Here is a 27,707-nt window from a genome sequence, read left to right on the forward strand (position 1 = left end):
ACTACAGACCAGAGGTGTTGCCAGGGTCCTAAAAGATTAGGGGCTCAGCTCCAAAGTACATGTCTTCTTATGTGACCCCTCGCGACTTATAAGCGGATTTGTACGTACAGTATGTAATTACGTAAATTAAGAGGAGTCGCAGGAGAATAGATAAATATATATGCACATAGGTACACAAAGTTATAAATTATGTAATTGTATAAAAATAGGAAGTATGTGTATGCATGCGTCTAGGATATGAATTCCGAAGAAAGATTAATCTGAGCACTAAAGGGAGCAAAACACCAAAGACCTGATAAAAAAAAATGTCAATAGAACAATGTATGAAAATATAAAAATTATGTTACATTTGTCAAGTATAAAATGTGTGGGAGAAAAAGAAAAATAAGAAAAAGGGCGCATAACATACGTATTTAGTAAAAGTGACGTATGTCAAGGTTAGGTAGGGAGATGTGCTGAATTACGCTGTCAACAGTGTACTGAAAATATATGAATAGTATCAAGTAATTACAAATGTAAATATACATAAAGACACTGCCAGTATGGTATAACAATATGGTTAGTCAGAAAAGTGACTAAATGTATATGTGGATACAAATACTAAATACTGTAGTATTTTACGCATTATAAGATGCACTTTTTTCCCCAATATTTTTTGGGGGGAAATGGGGGTGCGCCTTATAATGCCTATATACCTTACAGGCATCGTTGCTGCAGGCTGGGAAGAAGGGGTTCCAGCCATTGCTGCTGCCCAGGGTGTCCTCTGCCACCGCTGCTGTTGCCCGGGGTGTCTGCCGCAGGGGGGGCTCTGCCAACATCTCATGAAAGGCCAAGTCCCCCACAGTTCCGTGGTTTCCTCCTGTGCGGTGGAATCTGGGAAATGGCCACCAAGGGGCGGCGTACGCGCAGATGGAGATCTTGGCACCAAGATCTTGGGAGATGAGATTTTGGCACTGAGATCTCGATGCCAAGATCGCCATCTGCGCATGCGCCACCTTCCGGTGGCCATTTTCCCAGAGTCCATTGCACATGAGGAAACCACAGAATTGTGGGGGGCTCTGGCCTTTCACGAAATGTCAACAGAGCCCATGGTGAAATCGCATATGGCGCGAAACTGGCATATTGTAGCCATTTCTAATAGAACTAATGTGTTGCAATACGCGCCTTTTAAGTTGCTGGCTTGTCTCGCCCACTGAAGAGAAGAAGAAAACATGGGCATCTGGTGGCATAAACGATCTCTGAAGTTATGCAGTTTATAAAGTCTCTTATTTCATACATTTCCCCAGGTTGTTTTTGACTATTAAACTGTTATTAGAATGAAATTGCACACCTTGCCATGGCCACATTTGTAACTTCCCATTATCTTATCTTTAAGGCAATCACAATCAGATTCATTACTTGATGGAACGTGGCTAGGTACCTGCATGATCTTTAAATGATGGCCTCTTCGATATGTGATGGTAGCATGTTGTGAATTATTATCATGTAACTCTCTGTCCTCTCTTAGGAGGTCCCAATACTTAGAGAGTATTCTGTTTACCTCCACAGCACCATGATCATATGTACAAATACAGCGAATCAACGTTTCATTCTGATTGGACGGAACCAATTTTTTATTTTGGGGAAGTTGATTCCTTGGAGTATGCACTGCCCGATGAAAAGCTTTTTTTGAGAGGTTTCATAGGATAACCCTAAAACATTTTTACAGAACTGGAGACTCCTTCAAAAAATCCTCTTCCCTTGAGTAATTTCTTCTAGCTCTTAAATATTGCCCGCTCGGAATACTTCTTTTGGGAGGTAGTGGGTGAAAGCTATCCCAGTGGAGGAGACTATCTGTTGAAGTTTATTTTCCGCAATTTTTTTGTTGGATGTCTCCGTTCGGATTGATCTAGATAGCAAGATCCATAAAATTGATATAGCAACCATTAATATCGTAAATTTAAGGTTAATTTAAAGGTAAATTTGAGGGCCAGCTCATTTATGTTTAGAATGTGGACAAAATCAAGAAAAAGGCATTTTGGTCCCTCACAGAAAAATCAAAACGTCTATATAATGTGCCTGCGTGTTTTAACGCATAGTGGAGTTGGGATTTTATCAAGTCCCCTCCACTATGCTGGAACATCTGGACGCTGCGGCTCTACGCAGCATTTCCTGAACGTGGAAACATACCCTAAGGAAGGAAGACAAATCCGCAAATTCAAGTAAACAGAGTAACACACAAGGACTAATGGACTTAATATTTAACCAAGTGTAATGTATACTCCATACTAATCATGACAACACATCGGACTGATTGGGAGATCTAAAGATGAAAGGTTACCCGACGGCTCGTGATGTAAGTCCTGGAAGAATAGTCTCCTATGTATATTGCCGTCCCGTATTACACAGTGCCCTCTCTTGTTATGTACAGCATTGTCTCTTATTACACAGTGCCCTGTGTGGCAACATATAATAAGGGTGCTAAATACAAAAGCGAGGCGCACAGCTATACAATATAATATAAACTAGGAGGGTGCAAAAAAGCAGTAATAAACAGAGCTAGAAAAAATATATATAGAAAAAAGCATCACTGCATCACATGCACACCATCCAAATAACAAAAATATAGAAAAAATATATATATATAGTTTATTAACGCATCTAAAACACACCAACAATATAAAACATACTTAAAAAACATCAAAAACAATGCATCACAGGTTAAATAGCCGTACAGATAGTAATAGGGTAAGCACCAATATCTAACCTAACTGGCTCATATATATTGTTCCATGTGGTTATAACAAAGTCAGCCAGCCACTAGTACAGATCCAAATGAAGGAAAAAAGGCTGAATAAATATATCACCACAAATAGAAGGCCATAGCTAGATAGGTGACCAAAGTCCTAGTAATAAACAGGACATAAGGTAAAAGTAATCACCCATAACACGGCACAGAAAAAGCTCATAGTAAGATTCAAATGAGCATACAACCTGATGTGACCCTAATATCCCACGCGTATCGCCCGGCGAACCGGGCTTCCTCAGGGTTCGCCGGGCGATACGCGTGGGATATTAGGGTCACATCAGGTTGTATGCTCATTTGAATCTTACTATGAGCTTTTTCTGTGCCGTGTTATGGGTGATTACTTTTACCTTATGTCCTGTTTATTACTAGGACTTTGGTCACCTATCTAGCTATGGCCTTCTATTTGTGGTGATATATTTATTCAGCCTTTTTTCCTTCATTTGGATCTGTACTAGTGGCTGGCTGACTTTGTTATAACCACATGGAACAATTTATATGAGCCAGTTAGGTTAGATATTGGTGCTTACCCTATTACTAGCTGTACGGCTATTTAACCTGTGATGCATTGTTTTTGATGTTTTTTAAGTATGTTTTATATTGTTGGTGTGTTTTAGATGCGTTAATAAACTATATATATATTTTTTCTATATATTTGTTATTATTTGGATGGTGTGCATGTGATGCAGTGATGCTTTTTTCTATATATATTTTTTCTAACATATAATAAGGGATCGCCCCATAAAAAACTAGAGAGGATGATACATATGTGACGCCCTTCTAGTAATAATATCCCCCTTCTTGGGATAATGTTTCTCACCCTGGTCTCCTCCTTGGTATAATGCCCCCAATCCTGGTATGTCACCCATCCTTGTATGTCCCACAACCTGCTACAATGTGACCTGTTTTGTAGTACAATAAAACCAAATGTTACTATATACCTTCCCCCACGCCACGTGGGATCCTCTTCTACAGCCAGTGTGGGAGCCGGCAGCAGACTTTGGCAACTCCATCATGGCGCATGTCGTCACTGTCATGCACCCCAGTCAGGTGCACGCCGATGTCAGCCTCTGATCGGCCAGCGGCGTTTTTGCATCCACGGACGCACATCCAGCTGAAGTCATCGTCACTGGTGGCGGTGGACTACACTACAGCTGCACCTCCGACATGTACATGAAGAAAAGAAAAACAAAACTCCGTATTAGGACTAATGTTATTCTACAGGGCTGTTCAGATGAGTTTTATTCTTCACAAACCGAATCTGTGCTTTTTTTTTTTGGAAGGAGGGGGGGGGGGAAAGCAGTATGCACAAGTTCCTTCCTTTTGTCTGAAAATACTCACCCATACAAGTCTATGAACAGAGGGGAGAAAAAAAACAAAAAAAAAACACCCTGATCCCACGTGAATTAACTGTACTGCATCCATTTTTTGTTTACTAATACATTAAAATTCCATGACAGGAAACCATAAGGTCTTGAACATTTTAAATAACCGATGATGTATAAAGACAGACAATTGAGAGCTTTTGGGGTTTTTTTTTTTTATATGCATTCATGTGAACTTAAGAGTCAGGGTATGAGTATGTGCTAACAGTTTTTTGCCATGGATTTTTCTGGCTGTAAAATACTAAAAAACAAAGTCTTCGATATGACATCTGTTTTTATATAAGCAGTTCATGCTGAGAATTTTCTCTTCTTCATGCAGTCTGTGTGGAAGAACGATTTGAACAGCACTAGCAAACAAGTCATCACAGATAAATATGTATTTGCAGCAATTTTCATGCAAAGGTTATTCACACTTTTTGGTATGTAGTGGGTTTTTTTTTTCTCTTTTTGCGTCCATTTTGATCAGTGCTACATTTTTATTTATTTTTTTGCCAGAGAGTAGCATGTAAATTCTGTCACCCATTCAAATGAATCCAGCACTCTGGATTCTGGTGCAGAACCACCCTGCAATACACCTGGACATCTTTCAGGGGCCTTTCCAGTGACCATGTAAAATTCTAGAGTGTCTCCCAAAGATTAGTCAGGTCACTCCTAAACCATTTAGGGTCTTTGAAACCTGAAGTGGGTAAAAGATGTAGGAACAGATGAATGGCGACTTGTTTATATAGAAAATGATTATGTTTAACTTTTAATTAGCTTTATTTGGTGGGAGCAGAATTTGCATGAGAAATACGCCGTGTGCATATACTACATTTTAGCTCAGAACCCGCACATCTTTTAACCAATGACCACCAGTCAGGAACTGGAATACAATTGTCGGGAGAGGCATGTATACATTAGATCCTGGATATTTGAACTAGAGGGACCAGGTTGACAATGCAGTGAATCATGAAGATCTGACTTGTACCAGCCTTTTGTGAATTAAATTTTGGCTGCAGTCATATCTAAATCAACTATTGTTCTCTCCACACACCCCCCCAAAAGAAAAGTGCTTAATGATCACACATTAGAAGGCTACATCTTCATAAACTTTAGATTTGACACATGTTGAAATATAGAAAGACTTTATTGGAAAACTTGCTGACAAGCACGGTCACGTCTGATCAGGGAACAAAGATCACACAAGGTTTAAGGACGCCCAACACATCTCAGGGGGCATTACAATTATTCCAGATATATAAGGAGATGCAGACGAGACTGGTGGGATCCAGGAAGGAGACCTCTTAGCTGCTCTCCCCCAGGGTGTGCTTGTCGAACAGGTACTCGCCCATGCCGTTCTGGGGGACCCCAAGGCGCTTCAGGTTGGTGATGTAGTCTCCGAGCTGCTTCATGGCCTTCACCTGTTCTTCCAGGTATTCAGATTCCAAGAAGTCACAGAGCTGGAAGAGAAGGAGGTCGGTTGTTAATGTGAGAATTACTAGTCTCATCATGGGAAGAATTAACTCGAGTTGATAACAGCTAAAAAAAAAAAAAATATATATATATTTTTTTTTATTATTAAATTGTCCAGCTGAATTAGTCTTTGCTACAATATCTTAATCAACTTCAATAGAGCCCAGCTACAGCAATATGAAGACTAGTGTAGCACCAAAGTTCAGAATTAACCAGTCATGCTTTCCTAATACTGTACTACCCCTTTAAAACATATGAGGATGTTTTACTACAAGATGCAGCTTCAGCCATGAGCATTATAAAACTGTAGCAGCAAATACTAATGTGCTGAATAAACACGTGTGCACTGCATACACAATGGGAAGGAAAAAAAAATACAAGTATATTACAGGGTAGAGTGGTGTTAACGTTCCATATGAGACAGATTTTCAGGAAACACTTACTTGAGGGTCAACCTTGTCAGTGGACAATTTGTGAAGATCCAGAAGGGCCTGGTTCACCGTCTTCTCCAGCTCCAGAGCAGCCTGCATGGCCTCCAGGGTGTTGGCCCACTCATCACGCTCAGGTTTCTAATTTAGAAATAGACAAAAATGATCCTAACAAATCACTTCTTAAGCTTTATTTTATCTTGAGAACTGAAGGCTGAGGTCAGTAGCGTAGGGAGGGGCAGCAGAGGGGGGTCTTGTCACATGAAGGAGCCCACCGGGAGCCAGGGCCACTTCTGTGAGGAGGCAGAACACAGCATAGGAGCAGAGCAGTCTAATGTCTGCTCCCATCTGACGGAGACTCTGCACGCTGCTAGCACAGTGGCGGCTGCAGTTTCCCTCTTCCAGTGAATGGTGTCACCTGTCTGACCTGATCTGAAGCTTTTCCCCAGCTGCAGTTTCTTCACTCTGCATGCTGGGATTGGCTCAGGCACGCTGGGTCCTAGTGCCCACCTGCATTACTCCTAGACACTTCCTGGTCCTGCCTGCAAACTTTATCAGTAAGTGCTGAGGATGGAACATTTTATGTTTATTAAATTCAGGTATGTCACCGAGATGAATGTGAGACTGTTAGGGTATTGTGGGCGCTGAAGGTGGGTGGGAGGGACAGGGTACTGAAGGGGTGGATGTGAGTTGATGGGGGCTGAATATTATATGTGCTCCATCACATAATATTTGCTGTCTGGGGAGGCTTTTTATATGTACCACCTGGGTATTTTATTAGTATTAGTATAAGGAGCCCACATATAGTAACCAAGAGCTGCATCACATTTACAGCACCACTCCAGCATTTTTTTTTTTTTTTTTTTTTTTTAATTTCACTGCTGGAGCGGTGCTGAAAATCCAAGTCCCCTACCTACTGTCTGATACTCACGTTCTGGCGTTTTCATCTGTTTTTGTCTCTGCTCCGTCACCTGCAGTTTGTGACCCGTCTGCGGCTCCAGTGTTTTATGGAGCAGCGGTCACTAATCAGTGTGAGTCTATGGGAGCCTCGTTCTGGCCTCTCAGGCTTTGCGCACATGGTGCGGATTGGCCGCTGCGGATCTGCAGCAGTTTTCCATGCGTTGTACAGTACCATGTAAAACCTGTAGAAAACCAAATCTGCAGTGCCCATGGTGCGGAAAATACCATGCAGAAACGCAGCATTGTATTTTCCGCAGCATGTCAGTTCTTTGTGCAGATTCTGCAGCGTTTTACTCCGGCTCCTGTATAAGAATCCACAGATTTAAATAATATATATATATATATATATATATATATATATATATACACACACACGTTTTTTATTCCTGGGGATTTTGCAAAAACTGTGTGGAAAAATCTGCACACGAATCCGCAACGTGTGCACATAGCCTCATAGTCTTACATTGAGCGCTTGTGGCATAGCTTCTCACTTCTGGCCAGTCAGAGGCTGCACTCACAAGTTTAAGCCGTGGCACTGCAGCAGTGCCACAGAGTAGTGAATATGCCAGAGGAAGAGTAAATGACCAGGGAAGGAGACTTGCGCTAAAAAAAAAAAAAAAAAAAACCCTGCTAGAGTGGTGCTCTAATTTAATAAGCAATATATTACTATAAAGTTGATAAAGGCTTGGAATAAATGCCTGCAGTCACTTTATGCCAAATCATGACAGGGAGCTGCAGGCCCCACCATACTGTGTATAAGGGAGCTGCGGGCCCCACCATACTGTGTATAAGGGAGCTGTGAAGGCATATTGTGCACATGGGAGCTGTTGGCCCATTACACTGTATATAGGAGCGCTCTGGGGGGGCATTATACTTTCTATAGGGGAGCTCTGTCAGCATTATACTGTATAAAGGGGAGCAGTGAGAACATCATACAGTGTATCGGAGAGTTATAGAATCATCATACTCTGTATAGGGGAGCTGTGGGGGCCTTATACTGTGTATAGGAAAGCTTTGAGCTCACCATACTGTGTATAATGGAGCGGTACATGAGGGAACATTATTAAATGTAAAGTGGGCACTTAAGCATTACTGTATTGTTATAGGGGCACTCGAGTATTGCGACCATCAGAGTTGCATATTGTCACAATATGGTGGTAAAAAAAAAAAAAAATCAATGTTTGTTTTTTTTTTATATACCGGTAGATTTATTTTCAATAACAGCAGTCATATTCTGAGGTTCCACTATATTCACAATTAGAGTGCGCAACCGTAACTAATCAGGGTTAGCTGGTTAGGGGCCCACTCAGATGTTTCACCCCCCCCTAAGTTGAAACACTAGCTACGCCTCTGGCTGAGGTTCCATTCCTGACAAACCTATACTAATAATAGGTATTCATTCTAAGTCTACTTTCTCCATGAGAATAGATGAACACAAGTCACCTTAATATCCTGAAGGACAACTCGCCCCCCACGCTTGTTCTGGTACTTCAGAAACTTCTCGGCATGCTCCCTCTCCTCATGGCTCTGCTCCTTGAAGAATTTAGCCACATGGTGAAGGGCGACATCGTCACGGTCAAAGTAGAAGGACTGAGAAAAAGGAGAGAAGACAAGTGTTAAGCAACATGGTGTCTTTAGAGAGTAACAATTGCATCATTCTCACTGAGAAGAGGGCAACAAGTTCATGCTAGCAGATGTGTAGAAGGAAACATTGTATCAGTCATCAGTTTAATGTGGGTATAAGTGAGGAATTGACTACTGGGGTGTTCTTATTTTGCAGAAGACACCCAAGAGCATAAGTAATAGAAGCTGTGTGTTACAATGTGGCTTCAATGTTTACAAAACAGTCACTGAACTGTAAACAAAGGATGAGATTCCATGAAGTCATCACATACAGATGGTTTTCTGTGCAGAACAGCAGGGAGGGTACAGAGATCTCTGCAGTGATCTGGGGGGGAAGGGGGCTAGAAGCACAATGGAGACTTGCTAGCAATGGCTGCAAAACAAGTACAGAGGAAGAGGAGGAGATCACAAGAACCTCAAGGAAGGGGGAGCTCAGCAATGGCCGCTCTCATATGCTATGGACACACAATGCAGAGACATGGGGGAGTACTGAGCAGTAAGCCACCTGGGACCTGTAGTCCTACAGCTGACTGCGCCCAGCAGAGCACTCACCATGGAGAGGTAGGTGTAGGAGGCGTAGAGCTCCAGGTTCACCATGCGGTTGATCGCAGCCTCGCAGTCGCGGTTGTAGTTCTGGCGCACCTGGGATTCCATTGCGGCTTCTTGGTGTCTGAGTGGCGCAAAAAAAAAGGTCGTAAAAGTCTTGAGGGACTGAAGAGAGGAGAGAAAGGAGCCGAGGACTCGGAGAGGGTTCCGTTCAAGCACTGTTGACGCAAGAACTCTGCTCAGAGTCAGGGACCGTCTGATCTCCGCACCCTGGAGCTCGGGATTTATAGGCAGGAGGCGGGGCGTGGAGCTGACGTCATCTGTCTGCAGCCAATCCTGCCCGGAGCTGCTGCAGCCAGAGATCGGGCGGAGCGTCCTGCCGGCGGCGTGCACACTCCCCCCACTGCCGGCTGATGGCACACAGGCGCCTCATGGGACATTTCTAGTCTCACATTACTGAAGTGACAGATTTGTATCCCAAACACTTTATAAGATTATAGGAAAATGCATGAAGAGCGATCCCCTAATCTATCATTATTGTGTATCTGTGCCATAGGGAGATAGTGAGATAAGTGGAGAGTGATAAATGTTGTATTATTCTGGTATTTTCCATATATTTTTACAGCAAACTGTACAGATCTACACTGCAGAACTACAGCAGGTACAGAGTAAAGCGACTGTCAGAAGAAAGATCGTTTGATCATCTGCTATCTTGTCAGACATCTCAAGGATCTTCATTCTGAAATCAGACTTTCTGGATCCTTAAAGGGGTTGTCCGGCCTTAGACAATTGATGGAGCGGGAGAATCCTCACAGAGCGCAGTGACCGCAGACTTGTAGGCTTAGGCTATATTCACACTTTGCGGATTTTGCTGCGGATCCGCAGCGGATTTGACCGCTGCGGATCTGCAGCAGTTTCCCATGAGTTTAGAACAATGTAAACCTATGGGAAACAAAAAACGCAGTGCACATGCTGCGGAAAGAATCGCGCGGAAACGCTGCGGATTACATTCCGCAGCATGTCACTTCTTTTCTGCGGATTTTCACCTGCTCCAATAGAAAACTGCAGATGAAAATCCGCAGAAGAAACCGCAGTAAAAACCGCGGTAAATCCGCAGTAAAAACCGCGATGGGTTTTCACTGCGGATTTTGGAATTCTGCTGCGGAAAAATCCGCAGTGGAATCTGCAAAGTGTGAACATAGCCTAAGGCCGTGTGACCCCTTTAACTCCTCTGGCAGTCAGTTGTGTAGAGCCTCCTACATATTGGAGTGTCGGCCCCACTTGGTAATATTGGGTTCGGCCGTCATTAGTCTAATTCGTATTTGTGTCTTAAGACCTAATTCAAACACATAGTTCATTCTTTTTTACTATTTTGTTTTGCATACTACGTAAATACAGATCGTGTGCTGAATCCAATTTTCATCCAGTTTTAGTCCGTGTGTTTATTTTTCCTATCATTTTCTTATCAAATGAAAAAAGAAACAAGCTTTTATCCAGCGACCAGTACACATTAGACAGCACCCATATTGGGGGGCATCAAAGGGCCATCCATTGCTTTTCACAGCCCCAATGATTTATATGGAGGTCACATGCCGACTAGACGTGCTCAACCTCGCTCAATACAGGTGAACTGAATGAGCTCAAACACGTCTAGTCGGAATGTGGCCAGAAGTCTGCAGATCGCATACAAGCGGTCATATGACCTCCCAGTGAATCCTCACAGCAAGCCCTAAGCTTATTCACATCTCAAAACTTTGTTATCTCAGTTGCTGCCTATGCAGAGCGCAGCAGTCTAAATGAGATGGTTGCGTCCCGCATAGGTAGGGACCGAATGTTCAATTCATCATGTCGTTCATGTGCCTGACCTTAAAGTGTGTAGTGCTCTGTTCACATGTCAGTTTGGTTATGCCATTTGTTCTGAATAAATGACCCTCTGAAATGGAGGCAGAGGGGCCTCACTGATTATGAGGGGTCCTGACAAGTGGACTTCAATAACAATCAATGTAAACATGACTCAGCAGACGGAGCACAGGACGCAGCCGGGAGCAGTGTGTGGTGTGCGGAGTGCTCTGCCAGCATGACTAGGCAGAAATGGAGGATGGACAGTGACATCAGCTGGTTGTCATGGTGACTGAGGCCTAGCAGCTGCTCCAAGCCTGTCTCAAGTTTCACCAAACGTGAATTGCTGCATTTTTCTATAGATCAGAAATATGACAGGTCTAACTGTACAAGATAATGGGAATTTAGGTAAATAATTCTCTGAAAATAAAAGTCCTTGAGTCGCCATCTTCTGTCACGTTCTGTCCGCCATGACAGCTGGTTGTTACCCAATGTTTCCAGTGTCCTAAACAGCAAACTGGTGTCCCTACATGTATAACTAAAGTGGGTGCAGGGCCCTGGCAATCTTGCCTTTCGCAGGCGTGTACTACGGAGGACAGAGAATGAACTTCAATCCAATATTGCAGCCAGCATGCAGCCAGCGGGTAAGGAAAGGGTGAATCAAACACCTGAAAATCCCGCCCATGACCAAAAACCGGTCCCGCCAAATTCAGGTGACAGGTTCCCTTTAATAGGGACAGGACACACAAAGAGGTCAAATAGCCCTGCTCCAGTGTTTTATAAAGGACGACACAAGTATGAATGATTCAGTATTTACACCCCCAAATGAAACAGCAAATAGGGTGGGATTACCCCTGCTGTCGTGGAGGGTTCATAGAAATGGAATTACCGGTAAGCCTATTTCTACTTTTCTCGTCACCCTCCACGACAGCACCATAGGAGAAATGCCAAAAAGAAGGCAGTATGATTTCTTGGGACTTATGGAACTCCGAGGAAACCTAAGGTCTCGGAAGAAAGGCATATGCCAACTTGAAGTTCCAACGGTGGGCGAAGGCATCCACCACTATGCATGCATCATTCGGGTCTAGGAAAAAGTACTTGCTTACTTTTGTATTCAGACAGGTAGCAAACAGGTCCACCTCTGGGAGACCTAATTTTCCTGTTAACCCCTGAATGATTCCGGTACCTAGGCTCTATTCTCCAGGGTGTATCATTTTCCTGCTGAGGAAATCTGCTTGCACATTGGCAGACCCCTTTTAGGTGGAATGCAGATAGGGAGAACACATGTCATTCCAGCCAAGCAAAAATCCTGGTTGAAACTGCCTTCATGCTTTTGTGTCTTGTGCTCCCTTGGTGTCACAGATGCGCCACTGTGGTCACATTGTCTGAATATATTTTTGAGTCCCTTTTACCAAGTCCACTGCCGCTTTTTAGTGCTTCTTCTTCTAACTCCCTGAAGTTGGAAGAACGAAGACTGACGACTTGGGACCATATCTCCTGGAATGTGGCATGGGAGACCGTGGATCCCCTGCCTTTTCCACTGGTGTCTGTTGTGGTGGTTGATATGGGATTTTAATCCCAGGCCACTCTGGTCTTCCCCTTTTCCCTATATAAGGATGGTTGATTTCTGATGAGGATGAAAGGACCCCCTTCTTGGCCACTTTGGGTTCTAGCAGTACTTTCTTTTTGTTTGTTGCTTTTTTCCAACAATTCATCCAGGGCTTGCCCGAACATATTTTCCCCTTTTGAAAGGGATAGAGCAAAGTTTGACCTTTTTGAGGCGATGTCTCTGCTCCATAACTTGACCACACTGCTCTTGTGGCTGAATTCAACAAGACCGGAGCTCTGGCTGCCATCTTTACCGACTCTGCAAAAGCATCGGCCAGGAACCTTGTGGCTTTCATTGAGAGGTATAGTTCCCAATAACTCTTCTCTTGAAGTACCCATGTTGAGGTGTTCCTCCAGTTGATTTAGCCCGGAACATTGACCTGGTTACACAGGTAGATCCTACGTTCGCATCCAACAAAGCCGTGGACGTTTCCAAAGATTTCATTAGCAGGCTGTCTTGCGATCCATAGGGTCTCGTAATTGGGAGGAATCCTCAAAGGGTAAGGACGTCTTTTTTTGGTACCTCCATCCAGCATTTGGATATTTTCTCCTCCTGTGGGAATCTTACTTTCAGCTCTGTAGGTGTCAAGAGCTTTTCTGGAAGTTCACACTCACCCAGTATCAACTTTTGGATATTCTCATGTACCGGAAACACCAACTTTTTTTGAGATCTTGGACCCCCCAAACATTTTGTCCTGAACTGTGTTCTGGACAACTTCCTCCCTCCTCCACATTCATAGTGGTCAGAAGTTCTTCTAAAACTTCTGATGCAAAATAATAATTTTTTTTTTACTGCTCTGGGACTGATCTGCTCCTGACACAGACTTGCCTTCTTCCTCTAGTGAAGGATCCTGGACCTTCCAGGGAGTCAGTCTGAGTGCTCCTCTATGGATATTTCTCCTTTTCGCCTATGATGGTGCTACTGAGAGGGGCTGGGAAAAGGTGGCTAGGGATGATTGGATCTCCTGGCGACTGATACCCCTTAATTCTTTTATCAAAGATGGCTGTTCCTCTTTTAACAACTTCCTGACACAGGCATTTCTTGTATGAAGAAGGTAACTTTTTAAGACAGATGGCACATTTGTGGGGCAACATGTCTTTTCCTTTTGGAGCAGGATCTTTGTCTCCCTAAAAAGAGGAGAGAAGGGACCATAAGTATAACCCCTAAGGACATTCTTGCTCCAAAGAGACACCAAGCCAGGTATTTACTGGGTTTGGGACAGTGCTGGGTTCTGCAGATGCAGAGCATTGAGACTGACCACCAATTATTTTTTTTCCTACTCCCTTTTTAATGACACTTTGTTTGAGAACCTTGCAAACATGCTGGAATACTCAAACAAGTCGTCAACAGGGGCAGGGGCTGTGGTCACAGCCACAGCCTGTCCTCTTCCTTAATACAAATGTCATAAGTTAAGTCTGTTCCAGGGACTGGGCTGGTCCCTGTTGTACTGAACATGTCAGTTGGCAGATGCTCAGTAGGATCTTGCCCACTGCGCACTGTGCAATATGCAGAGTGACAGTGCGCTCTCTCGCGGTCTCTGACTGGAAGTGATGAGCTGGTAACAGAGCACACTGCTAGTGCACATTGTAGGGAGTGAGCAGAGACCAGCGTTGCCCCTGCAAGTGATGTCACAAAGGGGTTAAAACTTATTTCTAATATGTAGATTTAACTCAAACAAATCCATTAAAACTCCAATCAATGAAAATGAGAGTTACTAATACTACTTTGTGAATTCAGACCACATCAGTCACTGAATACACTGTATAATTTGTTTCTGTAGTGAGGAATTAGTTACATGTAGATGGAAAGCCCCCTTTATTGTAACTCAGGTCCTGTCTCTATCCCTGTCTATCAAATTTCTCTCTCATGAATGATTGACTATTGAAAATACACAGCCTTGAAATAAAAATGTTTCGCCTGCTCCCAGGCTTCATCAGGGGTATAGGGCTTATGCTTAAGCTTGGGATGCAGATAAGTTTCCGGTTTAGATTGCTATTGAGGCCACTTTATTCAGCAGCTGCAAATAATTTACTTGATGGACCTTTCAAGCAGAGAGAGGCTTTGTTAATCTGTAAACATGTAGCTTGTTCTCAAATAAGTGAGTTGGAGTTATCATGCCTCCTCCTGGACCTCCATGGTCCTCTGTGTTGGTGTTGAGTCCTAAATCCGCAGTTGTAGCAGTAAGCAATGGCTGCCATGTCTTGTGTATATCCGTAAAAGCGTTCCTGAACACCATTCCCTGGCCTGTGGATGAACTAGAGGAAGCCTGCTGTATAATGGGTAAATGTTCAGCCAGTGCTGTCCAACTCCCCCCAACTTGAACTCCTCTCCATGTCCTTGATAGAACACCTTAAAAAGATTATTAGGCATTAAAAACACACATTTGTTAAATAGCGCCACACTTGTCCATGGTTGTGCCTGGTATTGCATTTTAGCTTCATTAAAGTAAATAGGTCAGAGACTCAATACTGCACACAACCTATAGACAGGTGTAGCACTGTTTTAGAAAGGACACAGCCATAAATTTGAAACCTGTACAACCCTTTTATAAAGATCTACCCCCCAAAATCTATACAGTTGCTACGTCATCCTTATAGGTTGGCACCTTTAATCATCTATGCAAAACACCAGATAGGCTGATTTAATCTTTTTTTTTTTTTTTTTTGGGGGGGGGGGGGAGCAATTAGGTTACTAATGTGATGAGATACCTTGAAGATCTGAAGTTATATAAATAGCCAGGAATGACTGCCCTTAGAAATCTGTAAAGTGACTACAACTACCTGATTGGTGGCTCCAAACTTTTTATCTGGAGGACTTAAAGTGAATATGTCAGCAGGTTTTTGCTATGTAATCTGAGAGCAGCAGCATCTAGGGGCAGAGACCCCAATTTCAACGACGTATCATTTACTAGGCGGTGTTTCTGTTTCAATAAAATCAGTGTTTTATCAGCAGCAGATTATCACTACAGGACTAGGTGTCTCGTGCTTCCTGGTCAATTGCTCTGTGTAACCCCGCCCTCACCACTGATTGGCAGCTTTCTGTGCATAGTCAGAAAGCTGCCAATCAGAGGTGTGGGCGGGGTTATATACAGTTCAGCATTCTGATCACTGCTAGATCAGCAGCAATGAAGACTTTGGGAATAAACCCAAATACAGACATTGTAGGGGGTAAAAAGAAGATTTTATTTACAGATGGTGGAATGATGAACTATTAATATTTCATTTAATACTAGTCCTGATATTCCTGTTCTATTATACTATATTATAATAATATGTGTGTGTGTAACTGAAAGAAGCAAAATATTCGCCAGCCTCCCCAAAAAGTAAGGGGTTTATGGGAGATCCGGCATTTACATACACGCATCTTCCTTTTCGCAGTATATGTATATATAAGATTTCCTATAAACTCATTCATTTTTGGAGATGCTGGTGAGACTTTTGCTTTTTTATGAACGTGAATACGGTTGGGGACCATTGCATTGGGTCACATTGGCGGCCATTGGCTGGTGCAGCTTTAAGATTTGCTCATTTATCTGTCATAGCAAACCTTATTGAGGTCATGTATAATCCAGAAAATAAAAATAAATAAAATCAAAGTTGACGTACAGAAAGTGGAGAAAATCAGTCAATGTAACCATTATGAAAAAAATAAAAATTACAGTAAACAATCCTAAAAACTGTATTTAATTCACTCTCGATGTTGCAATTAACAATGACATATTTTATAGGGAAGGCACATACTTTAAAAATAAAGGAGAGGAGCTGATGTTACTTTTAAAAATTGGAAAACTCCTGGATCCAGGAAATCGAACTATCAATTAACTTGTCTTTGCTCCAGTATCAATCAGTAACTCAGTTCCAAGACGTCATATTGGCTCAAGATAAAGCAACTCGGTCCTGAGACGTCTCATATTTGCTCCAGTTTCAGTAACTCGGTCCTGAGACGTCTCATATTTGCTCCAGTTTCAGTAACTCAGTCCTGAGACATCTCATATTTGCTCCAGTTTCAGTAACTCGGTCCTGAGACGTCTCATATTGGCTCCTGTTTCAGTAACTCGGTCCTGAGACGTCTGATATTGGCTCCAGTTTCAGTAACTCAGTCCTGAGACATCTCATATTTGCTCCAGTTTCAGTAACTCGGTCCTGAGACGTCTCATATTGGCTCCTGTTTCAGTAACTCGGTCCTGAGACGTCTCATATTTGCTCCAGTTTCAGTAACTCAGTCCTGAGACATCTCATATTTGCTCCAGTTTCAATAACTCGGTCCTGAGACGTCTCATATTGGCTCCAGTTTCAGTAACTTGGTCCTGAGACGTCACATATTTGCTCCAGTTTCAGTAACTCAGTCTTGGGACGTCTCATATTAGCTCCAGTTTCAGTAACTCGGTCCTGAGACGTCTCATATTGGCTCCAGTTTCAGTAACTCGGTCCTGAGACGTCTCATATTTGCTCCAGTTTCAGTAACTCGATCCTGAGACATCTCATATTGGCTCCAGTTTCAGTAACTCGGTCCTGAGACGTCTCATATTTGCTCCAGTTTCAGTAACTCGGTCCTGAGACGTCTCATATTGGCTCCAGTTTCAATAACTCGGTCCTGAGACGTCTCATATTTGCTCCAGTTTCAGTAACTCGATCCTGAGACGTCTCATATTTGCTCCAGTTTCAGTAACTCGGTCCTGAGACGTCTCATATTGGCTCCAGTTTCAGTAACTCGGTCCTGAGACGTCTCATATTTGCTCCAGTTTCAGTAACTCGGTCCTGAGACGTCTCATATTGGCTCTAGTTTCAATAACTCGGTCCTGAGACGTCTCATATTTGCTCCAGTTTCAGTAACTCGATCCTGAGACGTCTCATATTTGCTCCAGTTTCAGTAACTCGGTCCTGAGACGTCTCATATTGGCTCCAGTTTCAGTAACTCGGTCCTGAGACGTCTCATATTTGCTCCAGTTTCAGTAACTCGGTCCTGAGACGTCTGATATTTGCTCCAGTTTCAGTAACTCGGTCCTGAGACGTCTCATATTTGCTCCAGTTTCAGTAACTCAGTCCTGAGACGTCTCATATTTGCTCCAGTTTCAGTAACTCGGTCCTGAGACGTCTCATATTGGCTCCAGTTTCAGTAACTCAGTCCTGAGACGTCTCATATTTGCTCCAGTTTCAGTAACTCGATCCTGAGACGTCTCATATTGGCTCTAGTTTCAATAACTCGGTCCTGAGACGTCTCATATTTGCTCCAGTTTCAGTAACTCGGTCCTGAGACGTCTCATATTGGCTCCAGTTTCAGTAACTCGGTCCTGAGACGTCTCATATTTGCTCCAGTTTCAGTAACTCGGTCCTGAGACGTCTGATATTTGCTCCAGTTTCAGTAACTCGGTCCTGAGACGTCTCATATTTGCTCCAGTTTCAGTAACTCGGTCCTGAGACGTCTCATATTTGCTCCAGTTTCAGTAACTCGGTCCTGAGACGTCTCATATTTGCTCCAGTTTCAGTAACTCGGTCCTGAGACGTCTCATATTTGCTCCAGTTTCAGTAACTCGGTCCTGAGACGTCTCATATTTGCTCCAGTTTCAGTAACTCGGTCCTGAGACGTCTCATATTGGCTCCTGTTTCAGTAACTCGGTCCTGAGACGTCTGATATTGGCTCCAGTTTCAGTAACTCAGTCCTGAGACATCTCATATTTGCTCCAGTTTCAGTAACTCGGTCCTGAGACGTCTCATATTGGCTCCTGTTTCAGTAACTCGGTCCTGAGACGTCTCATATTTGCTCCAGTTTCAGTAACTCAGTCCTGAGACATCTCATATTTGCTCCAGTTTCAATAACTCGGTCCTGAGACGTCTCATATTGGCTCCAGTTTCAGTAACTTGGTCCTGAGACGTCACATATTTGCTCCAGTTTCAGTAACTCAGTCTTGGGACGTCTCATATTAGCTCCAGTTTCAGTAACTCGGTCCTGAGACGTCTCATATTGGCTCCAGTTTCAGTAACTCGGTCCTGAGACGTCTCATATTTGCTCCAGTTTCAGTAACTCGATCCTGAGACATCTCATATTGGCTCCAGTTTCAGTAACTCGGTCCTGAGACGTCTCATATTTGCTCCAGTTTCAGTAACTCGGTCCTGAGACGTCTCATATTGGCTCCAGTTTCAATAACTCGGTCCTGAGACGTCTCATATTTGCTCCAGTTTCAGTAACTCGATCCTGAGACGTCTCATATTTGCTCCAGTTTCAGTAACTCGGTCCTGAGACGTCTCATATTGGCTCCAGTTTCAGTAACTCGGTCCTGAGACGTCTCATATTTGCTCCAGTTTCAGTAACTCGGTCCTGAGACGTCTCATATTGGCTCTAGTTTCAATAACTCGGTCCTGAGACGTCTCATATTTGCTCCAGTTTCAGTAACTCGATCCTGAGACGTCTCATATTTGCTCCAGTTTCAGTAACTCGGTCCTGAGACGTCTCATATTGGCTCCAGTTTCAGTAACTCGGTCCTGAGACGTCTCATATTTGCTCCAGTTTCAGTAACTCGGTCCTGAGACGTCTGATATTTGCTCCAGTTTCAGTAACTCGGTCCTGAGACGTCTCATATTTGCTCCAGTTTCAGTAACTCAGTCCTGAGACGTCTCATATTTGCTCCAGTTTCAGTAACTCGGTCCTGAGACGTCTCATATTGGCTCCAGTTTCAGTAACTCAGTCCTGAGACGTCTCATATTTGCTCCAGTTTCAGTAACTCGATCCTGAGACGTCTCATATTGGCTCTAGTTTCAATAACTCGGTCCTGAGACGTCTCATATTTGCTCCAGTTTCAGTAACTCGGTCCTGAGACGTCTCATATTGGCTCCAGTTTCAGTAACTCGGTCCTGAGACGTCTCATATTTGCTCCAGTTTCAGTAACTCGGTCCTGAGACGTCTGATATTTGCTCCAGTTTCAGTAACTCGGTCCTGAGACGTCTCATATTTGCTCCAGTTTCAGTAACTCGGTCCTGAGACGTCTCATATTTGCTCCAGTTTCAGTAACTCGGTCCTGAGACGTCTCATATTTGCTCCAGTTTCAGTAACTCGGTCCTGAGACGTCTCATATTTGCTCCAGTTTCAGTAACTCGGTCCTGAGACGTCTCATATTTGCTCCAGTTTCAGTAACTCGGTCCTGAGACGTCTTACATGGTCACAAGTGGGTATCTTTGGGTGAACCAGCAGGTATATACAGCTTTCTATGGGCAGCACGGTGGCGCAGTGGTTAGCACAGCAGCCTTGCAGCGCTGGGGTCCTGGGTTCTAGTCCCACCCAGGACAACATCTGCAAAGAGTTTGTATGTTCTCTCCGTGTTTGCGTGGGTTTCCTCCGGGCACTCTGGTTTCCTCCCACATTCCAAAGACATACTGATAGGAATTCTAGATTGTGAGCCCAATCGGGGACAGTGATGATAATGTGATGTAAAGCGCTGCGGAATATGTTAGCGCTATATAAAAATAAAGATTATTATATTATTCTTTTGGAATTGTGTAGCTGAACATGACCTGTCTTGGTGCTATTGTAGAATATATATATATAGTATGTACATCCAAGTGTGTTCTTCATGTTTAGTCCATGCTGCTGCAGAACCTCTTTATGATTTGGTGACATATATGAGGTCACTGTCCTGTGTTATTCTGTCTGGTTTCTTATTTTCTTCAACACTTTGTTCTTGGCTCGCTTCATGTGAAATATCATTTTTGCCATTTCATCTGAAAAAGTCTAAAATACAAAAAAAAAAAAAAAAAAATCAATATCCTGCCTCGTTATTGCACCATTCCATACATAACATATAGATCTAATCTAAGAATCTATGAATAGTTATAGATATTCTAGAAACTTCTAGGAGAATATATCTTTGCAATATGTCGTCACACGACATTACAGGCTGCTCATTCTTTCCTCTGACATCTATTCAACGGAAGAGGAGAGCAGAGGATATTGATGACCTATGGAAAAAATGAGGGTAGAGCAGAACACCGCGGCATCTTAAAGTGGTTGTCCATTACTGGGAGAAAACATACAGATTGAAAAGGGTAGTCTGAGTAGTGGACAATCCCTTTAAATTGTTCAGTTACAGAGACCGTTTGCCGAAGTTTATCTCGCATCCCTTTAATAGACTGGGTGAAAGCAAAATAATGTACAGGGCGGCCCAAGTGTAAGTATCCAGCCGAATCAATGACGTTCTATGACATTTTATGGCTGCACACATACGCCTGACACACAAAGTGGCCGTTACATTTCAAATATTCAAATTTAAACAAAAATATAAATAAATATCAAAGCGGCAGTTGGAAAATAAGAAAGAGGGAAAAAAATACAGACGCTGTATAGCAGATTAGGGACATGTTTTCTAGGTAAGGATTCGGGGATGTATATGGTGTAAGGACTGGGACTTACCTTTACAACATGAACCTCTACGTGGCTATCCTGATCCGATTTATCTGAAGATTTCTCCTGAAAACAATAAGTTTTAGATATTTCAGTATCATGTTTCACAATATAAACGGTATCTCGGATCATCCACTATCAGGACTGGCCCACCGGATGACTGGAGAATCCTCCGGTGGGCCCTGGCAGGTTCGGCACTGCAGCAGTTTACTGTTTACACTAAATTATATGCTGCCGAGAATGATGATTTTAAAACAAGCAAATTGAGGTTTCACAGACTTATCAAGTGATTATTGGATTTTTTTGGACTGTTTGATAGTTGGTAACTATCAATCGGGGAATGAGCATTCATAGGAATATCAGCTGGACAAGATGGGAGATAAAGATAAGGGCAGACTTTGCCGTTAGTATGGTGGGTCCCAAGAATGATTTTGTCTGGTGGGCCCAAACTACTCCAGCCCAACGCTGCTTGATACACTGTAACCAATACCTACAAACCTTCATGTACACCTGTAGATCTTCATAGATAGGAGCCATGGAGTTCTCCCAGTCTTCATACACAACACCGTAAGCCTCGTACTTCTCTTGTCTCCTGAGAAGAGAAGAAAGATGTCATGGGATAACTACAGATCACAAGTCTACAAGTGACAAATTGGTGAAACGGTGGGAAAAAAATGCAATTTCTACATTGTTTTTGTTTTTCGCGATGTTCATTGTGCCATAAAAATGACCTGGTAGTACGAGTCTTCAGGTCAGTGACTCAAAACTTGCAACATTTCTAATTTCTTTAAATTTGGAAAAAATGAAATATTTGAAAAAAAATGTTGTTGCTGTTTTCTGAGACCTGAAAAGTGTTTACAACACAAATGGCAGCCGCCACCCTAGTACACACATCGACATGTGTGATATAAATGTACGTCGGGAAGTAGAGAAGCGATAAGCTGGTGGATGCATTCACACAATACCAGAATGAACTACTTTGTTTGATTCCTAGTACCGAGCAAAGTAGCTGTAGGGATGGTGGACTGTAGTGTCGTGTTCCTACCCTTGACACCAATCACGTTATGTGTTTCATTGTAATGTAAATAATTTCCGTCATCTTTTGTAAATACTGTGTCATGTGAATAGTGTCGTAAGATAGATTTATAGATAGTTGACGATAGGGGAAGATGGAGTTAATATTTGGGACTAGCCCACAAATGGAGGTGTTAGTGATAGGAAAAGGGACTGGTTTCCTATTAACTGAGCATGTAGGGTCTGGAGTGTGTAGTGAGCAGAGATGTAGCTGTAGAGGGTGACCCTGAATGAGAGGAGACTAAGAAGGAGGGATAGCGAGATCCTGAGAAAGTGACAAAAGAGACAGTGGCCTTCTGAAGATGGGTCCTAGGAGAAGACACCTAGCCATGAGACCTGGAGCTTGTAACACAGAAGGTAACGGGCCTTAGCAGGACTGAGAGACCGGGACTAGTGAAGGGTCCTGAGCAGTAGAGCAAAGGCACCAGTAGTAGAAGAAATAGGACGCAGAGCCACTGAGACTTGTGATCTGGACTGTAGCGTTAAATCTGGGTTGTGGCGCAGTATGGAGAAGCAGTATGCCTTGAAAGCCCTGGAGTATGCTACAGAGAAAGGATGCTGTGTGGGATAGTGCTTCGTAGTGAAAAGTAAATGTTCATAAGTCCGCTATCCCTTACCAAATTAGGTAAAGTGTTTATTTTGGAATGGTGGTCCCCCTCATTAAACTATGGAACATCTGGTCCTGGCAAGCCCACAACACCGGCTACATGAGGCCCGAATAGGCGGAAGGCTCCCCACATGACAAGTCCACACACCCAGCCAGGACGCACACTTTCATGTAAAGTGTTGGGGCGCTGGAGACAAGCACCTTGTCAATGGTTACCGCCCCACGCCATGTTACATATGGATCACTTCAGTTTGTCTGCCTAGGACTCAAAATTATCCTGATCCAGTCCTGACGATGGTAATGATGAGGATACTTACATTATTACAAGGTCTATTAATTCTTTCAGCTCCAGGGCTACATTCCTGGCTTCGTTCACATGCCCTTCCATTGCAAGTCGAGCACTGAACTGAACACTGTGGATCTGCAGAACACTCAAATCAATGGACTCCAGAGCAGAAGCACTAGAATGGAGAACAGAAATGCTCAAAATATGTGCAACATCTGGGAAATATACAGGTAGGTATACAAAACATAAAAATCACAAGGCAAAGAAACAATAACTGAAAAAGAAAATCATGAACATACTTAAATGCTAACCCATAGTCCGGTAACTCTAGGATCGTTACTTCATAAATTGCTTGTATTCTATTGAGGCCAGACACAGAACCGTAATGGGGCTCAGTGCAACCCCTATGTTCTCTAGAGCACTAATATAGTATTCACAAAAGTCTCTAGTGCCCCATTGTATATTTTTGTTCATAAAAAGGCATAACTCATTTTTCCTGCTGGATAATCGTATTTTTTATTATAGAAAGATTACTTCTAGGGGGTTAATAGCTCTATAACATGTGATGTTGTGGACACATTAAGTAGCAATGTCTCCATAGCTGCTCAGTGCTCACAGCTCTGGTCTGACATTTCTTACCAATCATTAGTAACCGGTTTTCTCAGGCTGAGGACCCGCCGTCTACTTCTTCCATCTGGGAGTGTGTAAGATAAGTGTAATTGCATTGGTAGCTGGGAGTTCCGAAGCACTTCTGTTACCAACAAAACAGATGTAGGCATCGTGAGTTACAGATAGAGGTAAAAAAAGTAATTTAAAATTTACATTTTTTATACAAACCTTTAATCTTCGATGAATGGATGCCAAATTCTGTAGACAGAACAGTATCAGCCGTTATGCTGCCGAATGTCCTTTCCAACACAGATTCATTATTTCCTTCATATAAGAAATACCTGAATGGAAAAATACAAAAAAAATAATAAGTAACAGTGTAGCACATTACTATATCCATTGTTGAGGGAGGATCTAAAGTGATCCTTCACGGTTGACTCAGTGATTTCCAGATTAATCTACAGGGCGTTGCCGGCAACTGAAAATGACCAGACGGAGACTCGTGCCTCTGTGTGGGGGATCGAGCAGATCTCTGGGCCCCCGTTTATTGTCTGACTTTTCATAGTCATAGAAATTATACTTCAACCAATCAGCATAAGAACACGTTCACAGTTCTTAACCTATAAGAATACAGGAAAAATGGGAACTACAGATATGGTCGTGTCTTTTTGGCATAGAAAAACATATTAACAGATGCCTCAGTCTTGTATAGCGATACCCCCACGAGTCTCTTATCTGGCTCACTTGAGTTAGAATAGTCAAGGTCTTTATACCAATTATGAACCATAGACTAGCTGAATAACAAAATATTATCTTCGTGAGAAACAGGACAGTTAGTTCATAGCAGCTGTAACCTTCTACCTAAGTAAATAACAGAATTTATCTTTAACCAAAAACAAAATGGAGTCAAAGCACAAAATGGAGAATCTTTCATAATTTGTTCCTTCACATTCCCCCCTAGATAAATTTTGTTAATTAATGTCCAGCATCAGAGGTACTATCCCAAGCTATAAGCTCGAGGGGTACTGGTCTTCACATGACTGGTGCCATGTTACCAGCCATGGCTGTTGCGGCGTACCCGTCCCCCCTGTATACTAGAATTTATGAATAACAATTATTGATAACAGTGGTTGGGATCTTTTGAAGATAGCCATGCGCTTGGCTTCAACATCTTCATCTGGTAACTTTGTGAAATCGGTGTAGAGAGCAGGGGTGGCAACGCTTTTGGTTTCATCATTAGTTGTCTTAGTGCAGAATTTCCTAATACATACAGAAATACACCAAAGAACAAGTTTTAGTATTACATACATGACAAGGATAAAGGCAGCGATATGTAGCAAACTTTACAAGATTCCAGCTATCCAGCCGCAAGTCCCTCAAACCAATTGGCTGGATTAAGAAAGGAGAAGGTGTCTGCCCACCAACTGTCCTTATTACGGTCATTGTCTTTATCATATTAATCTGAGTCTTTGAATATCTTCTAACTTATGTGAATACTGGCAGCCATCTTAAATACAGTTAAATTTGCATTAGCAAACATAAGGGGAAAAACTTATTGTTTCACAGCATAAGAATATATAAAAGTACAAAAGAGTATAAAGATATATATTTTCAACTTGACAATCCCCCCTAAACACTAAGTTTTTCCCTAAAAAGAAAGATCCTTCGAGACTGTCCATGCGATGGGGAAAGGGGAGGTGGATTTCTTCATCCAGACACCTCAGAAGCTCTCCCCTTGTGAGAGGCCTCCAGGCAGCTGAACCCTTCACTAGCTTCACATGGAGTTCTCCCGCTGTCCCTAAACTAAATCTCTTAGCATCATCTGAGAGTAAAGGGTATTGTCTAACTTCTTGAGGGGGACGTACTTGGGGATCTCCCCTGGATCAGTACTATCGTACTCTGGTGAGTCTACTTCTTGGTTGAGGAAGGTACCAGTCGGAGTTGCCTCAGTGATAACCTTTTTATACAGGGGAATAACACAACAGAGGATTATCGATCCAACTACAAGGAGAGCAATCAGTACTAGACAAGCTTGTTGAAAGAATCCTTTGAGCCCACCCAACCAGCCGGAAAAGAAAGATGTGTCTACTCCAACATTAGTTTTTAATTCTGCTGCTAACCCATTTATCTTTTTAAGGGCTATCATGGTCTTTCCATTTACCCCAGAGTTCTGAGGGATATAGGTACAACATTCCTCTCCCACCATCCCACAGACTCCTCCTTTCTCAGCTAAGATCATATCAAGGGCTAGTCGGTTTTGGGGGGTCATTCTAGTGTTAGGGCTCAATTCCTCAACTATACCTTGGAAAGCATCACAGGTAAAATTGACAAACCTTTGTTCACTGTAATATATGTAATTGATCCAATCAACATTTTTATTAATCTGCACCTGTGGGATTATAGAAGCAAAGCTAGCATAGATCTGGTTCTGGGCTTTAAATTGGTCAGGCACCCCCCTTGGCACTCCAATGCCATCGACATATACCAATGGATTTTCTTCATAACTCATGTGGAGCTGATCAAGACTTCTCCTCTTTCTGGTATATTCATCAGGTGTCTCTGGATCCCAAAGTTAAATCTTGAACTGCATAGCTAGTTTAACAAGGGTGCATTGACCTGTCCAGGCATTAGGCAACCTAGGACGGAGCTTACCATCTCCACATAACCAATAAATGTCGTACATATACTGTGTATGATTAGCTAGCAAGTCAGTATCCAGGGAACTGTTCTCTTTGCAGAAACCTGTCTCGAAGACCCCTACTGGTGTACCTGTAGTGTCGTGGGTATTATAGCAGGTATAATTATCAGCTAATACGGTTATCCCCCCTGGGACCTTTAGTTTAGGTGCTTGATGAATTAGTGGGACATAATCTGAGCAATCAGTGGGCTTTAAACCCTTCAACAGATTCATAACACAGGCAGTGGTATTAAGTATATCCAATATATCCCCAAATTTGATCATCTGGATAATCTGTGGCCCTAAGCAATTTATCCCACATTTGTGTAATCATAGGGTAAATGAAAATAGAACTGACAATTTTATTGGCTATACCCATCTGTACTATTAATCTTTCATGATATTGTACAAACTTATTATTCAAGGATGTTGTGGAATTTAGGCTGTCCCATTCGGTTATCAATATTATTATATGGAAATACGAAAAACCAAAACATCATGTCCCCTTATTTGCCACTAGTCTGTTTGACCAGCTTGCACTGCGATACGTGGATCCACGTCGGCCTAGCTTCCAGCTTTACTGACATAGGAATAATGAGGAGGACTTGGTAGGGACCATCATACAAGGGTTCTAGTCCGTGTTTTCTGACATAGCTTTTCACGACCATAAAACCACCAGGCTTCAAATTGTGACCAATATCGGTTTCTGCTGAATCTGTAAGGGAAGAAGAAACTAAAACATGGGTGTTAGCAACATTTCTACTAAACTGAATAACATATTGAACAGCATGGTCAGTTTCTTCTGACAACTACTGAGACTGAAAATTTACAACTGAGAACCTAGCACCAAACAATATCTCATATGGGGACAGGCCATGTTTTGCAATAGGGGTAGTACGAATATATAAGAGCCCTGGCCATGGAGCCGTAGTCTCCTGCATCAATTTGGTCAATTGTCCCTTCAGTGTGCCGTTCAGCCTCTTAACTTTCCCACTAGATTGTGGATGGTACGGAGTATGGAGGGCTACAGTGGATCCAAGCATTGTCAGAACCTCCTGATACACATGAGAAGGAAAGTCCGGGTCTTGGTCACTTTCAGCAACTTCTGGAACACCATATCTGCATATAACTTCCATCACCAGTTTCTTTGCTGTGGTCTTTGCAGTCACGTTGGTAACGGGGAATGCTTCTGGCCAATTGGAGAACATATCGACAACCACCAGACAATATTCATACCTTCAGACTTAGGCAACGTGATGTGGTCCACCTGGAGCCTTTGGAAAGGATAGTCTGGCTTAGCAAGATGCTTTGGGGGTACACGTTGAAGTTGACCGGGATTGCAGGTCTGACAGATACCTCGATGTGTGGGCCCATGCGCCCACGTGGCAATAGCAGAGTACATCCGCTTAGGGAGACACACAAGTTGGTCCTTTTTC

General features: G+C 42.8%; 2 protein-coding genes across 2 annotated transcripts in view; both read right to left on the reverse strand.

Moving 5' to 3' along the window:
• Positions 1-5,277: 5,277 nt before the first annotated feature.
• LOC138651586 (ferritin heavy chain B-like) lies at positions 5,278-9,453 on the reverse strand. Its single transcript, XM_069741884.1, has 4 exons — positions 9,186-9,453; positions 8,454-8,600; positions 6,066-6,191; positions 5,278-5,609 (listed from the first exon to the last, which is right to left on the reverse strand). The coding sequence occupies exons 1-4, from the start codon at positions 9,285-9,287 to the stop codon at positions 5,454-5,456; spliced, it is 531 nt and encodes a 176-aa protein (XP_069597985.1). The 5' UTR covers positions 9,288-9,453; the 3' UTR covers positions 5,278-5,453.
• Positions 9,454-20,118: 10,665 nt separating this feature from the next.
• LOC138651761 (circularly permutated Ras protein 1-like) overlaps positions 20,119-27,707 on the reverse strand; it is a 65,203-nt gene continuing 57,614 nt past the window's right edge. The window contains exons 20-25 of the mRNA XM_069742231.1: positions 23,823-23,935; positions 23,625-23,736; positions 23,017-23,160; positions 21,517-21,610; positions 21,028-21,084; positions 20,119-20,349 (exon numbers count right to left, since the gene is read on the reverse strand). Coding sequence (XP_069598332.1) covers positions 20,260-20,349; positions 21,028-21,084; positions 21,517-21,610; positions 23,017-23,160; positions 23,625-23,736; positions 23,823-23,935 — 610 coding nt within the window. The 3' untranslated portion in view covers positions 20,119-20,259. The remainder of the gene's footprint in view (positions 20,350-21,027; positions 21,085-21,516; positions 21,611-23,016; positions 23,161-23,624; positions 23,737-23,822; positions 23,936-27,707) is intronic.

Source organism: Ranitomeya imitator, chromosome 10, assembly GCF_032444005.1.
Source record: "Ranitomeya imitator isolate aRanImi1 chromosome 10, aRanImi1.pri, whole genome shotgun sequence".
In the NCBI taxonomy this organism is placed as follows: domain Eukaryota; kingdom Metazoa; phylum Chordata; class Amphibia; order Anura; family Dendrobatidae; genus Ranitomeya; species Ranitomeya imitator.

What these genes read in the sequence shown, in the direction of transcription:
- LOC138651586 (XM_069741884.1), bottom strand. Translation starts at nt 9,287, where the DNA reads ATGGAATCCCAGGTGCGCCAGAACTACAACCGCGACTGCGAGGCTGCG. An exon ending in TTGTCCTTCAGGATATTAAG is followed by an intron (nt 6,192 to 8,453) that starts GTGACTTGTGTT and finishes TTTCTAAATTAG; the next exon opens with AAACCTGAGCGTGATGAGTG. An exon ending in CTGACAAGGTTGACCCTCAA is followed by an intron (nt 5,610 to 6,065) that starts GTAAGTGTTTCC and finishes CTTCTCTTCCAG; the next exon opens with CTCTGTGACTTCTTGGAATC.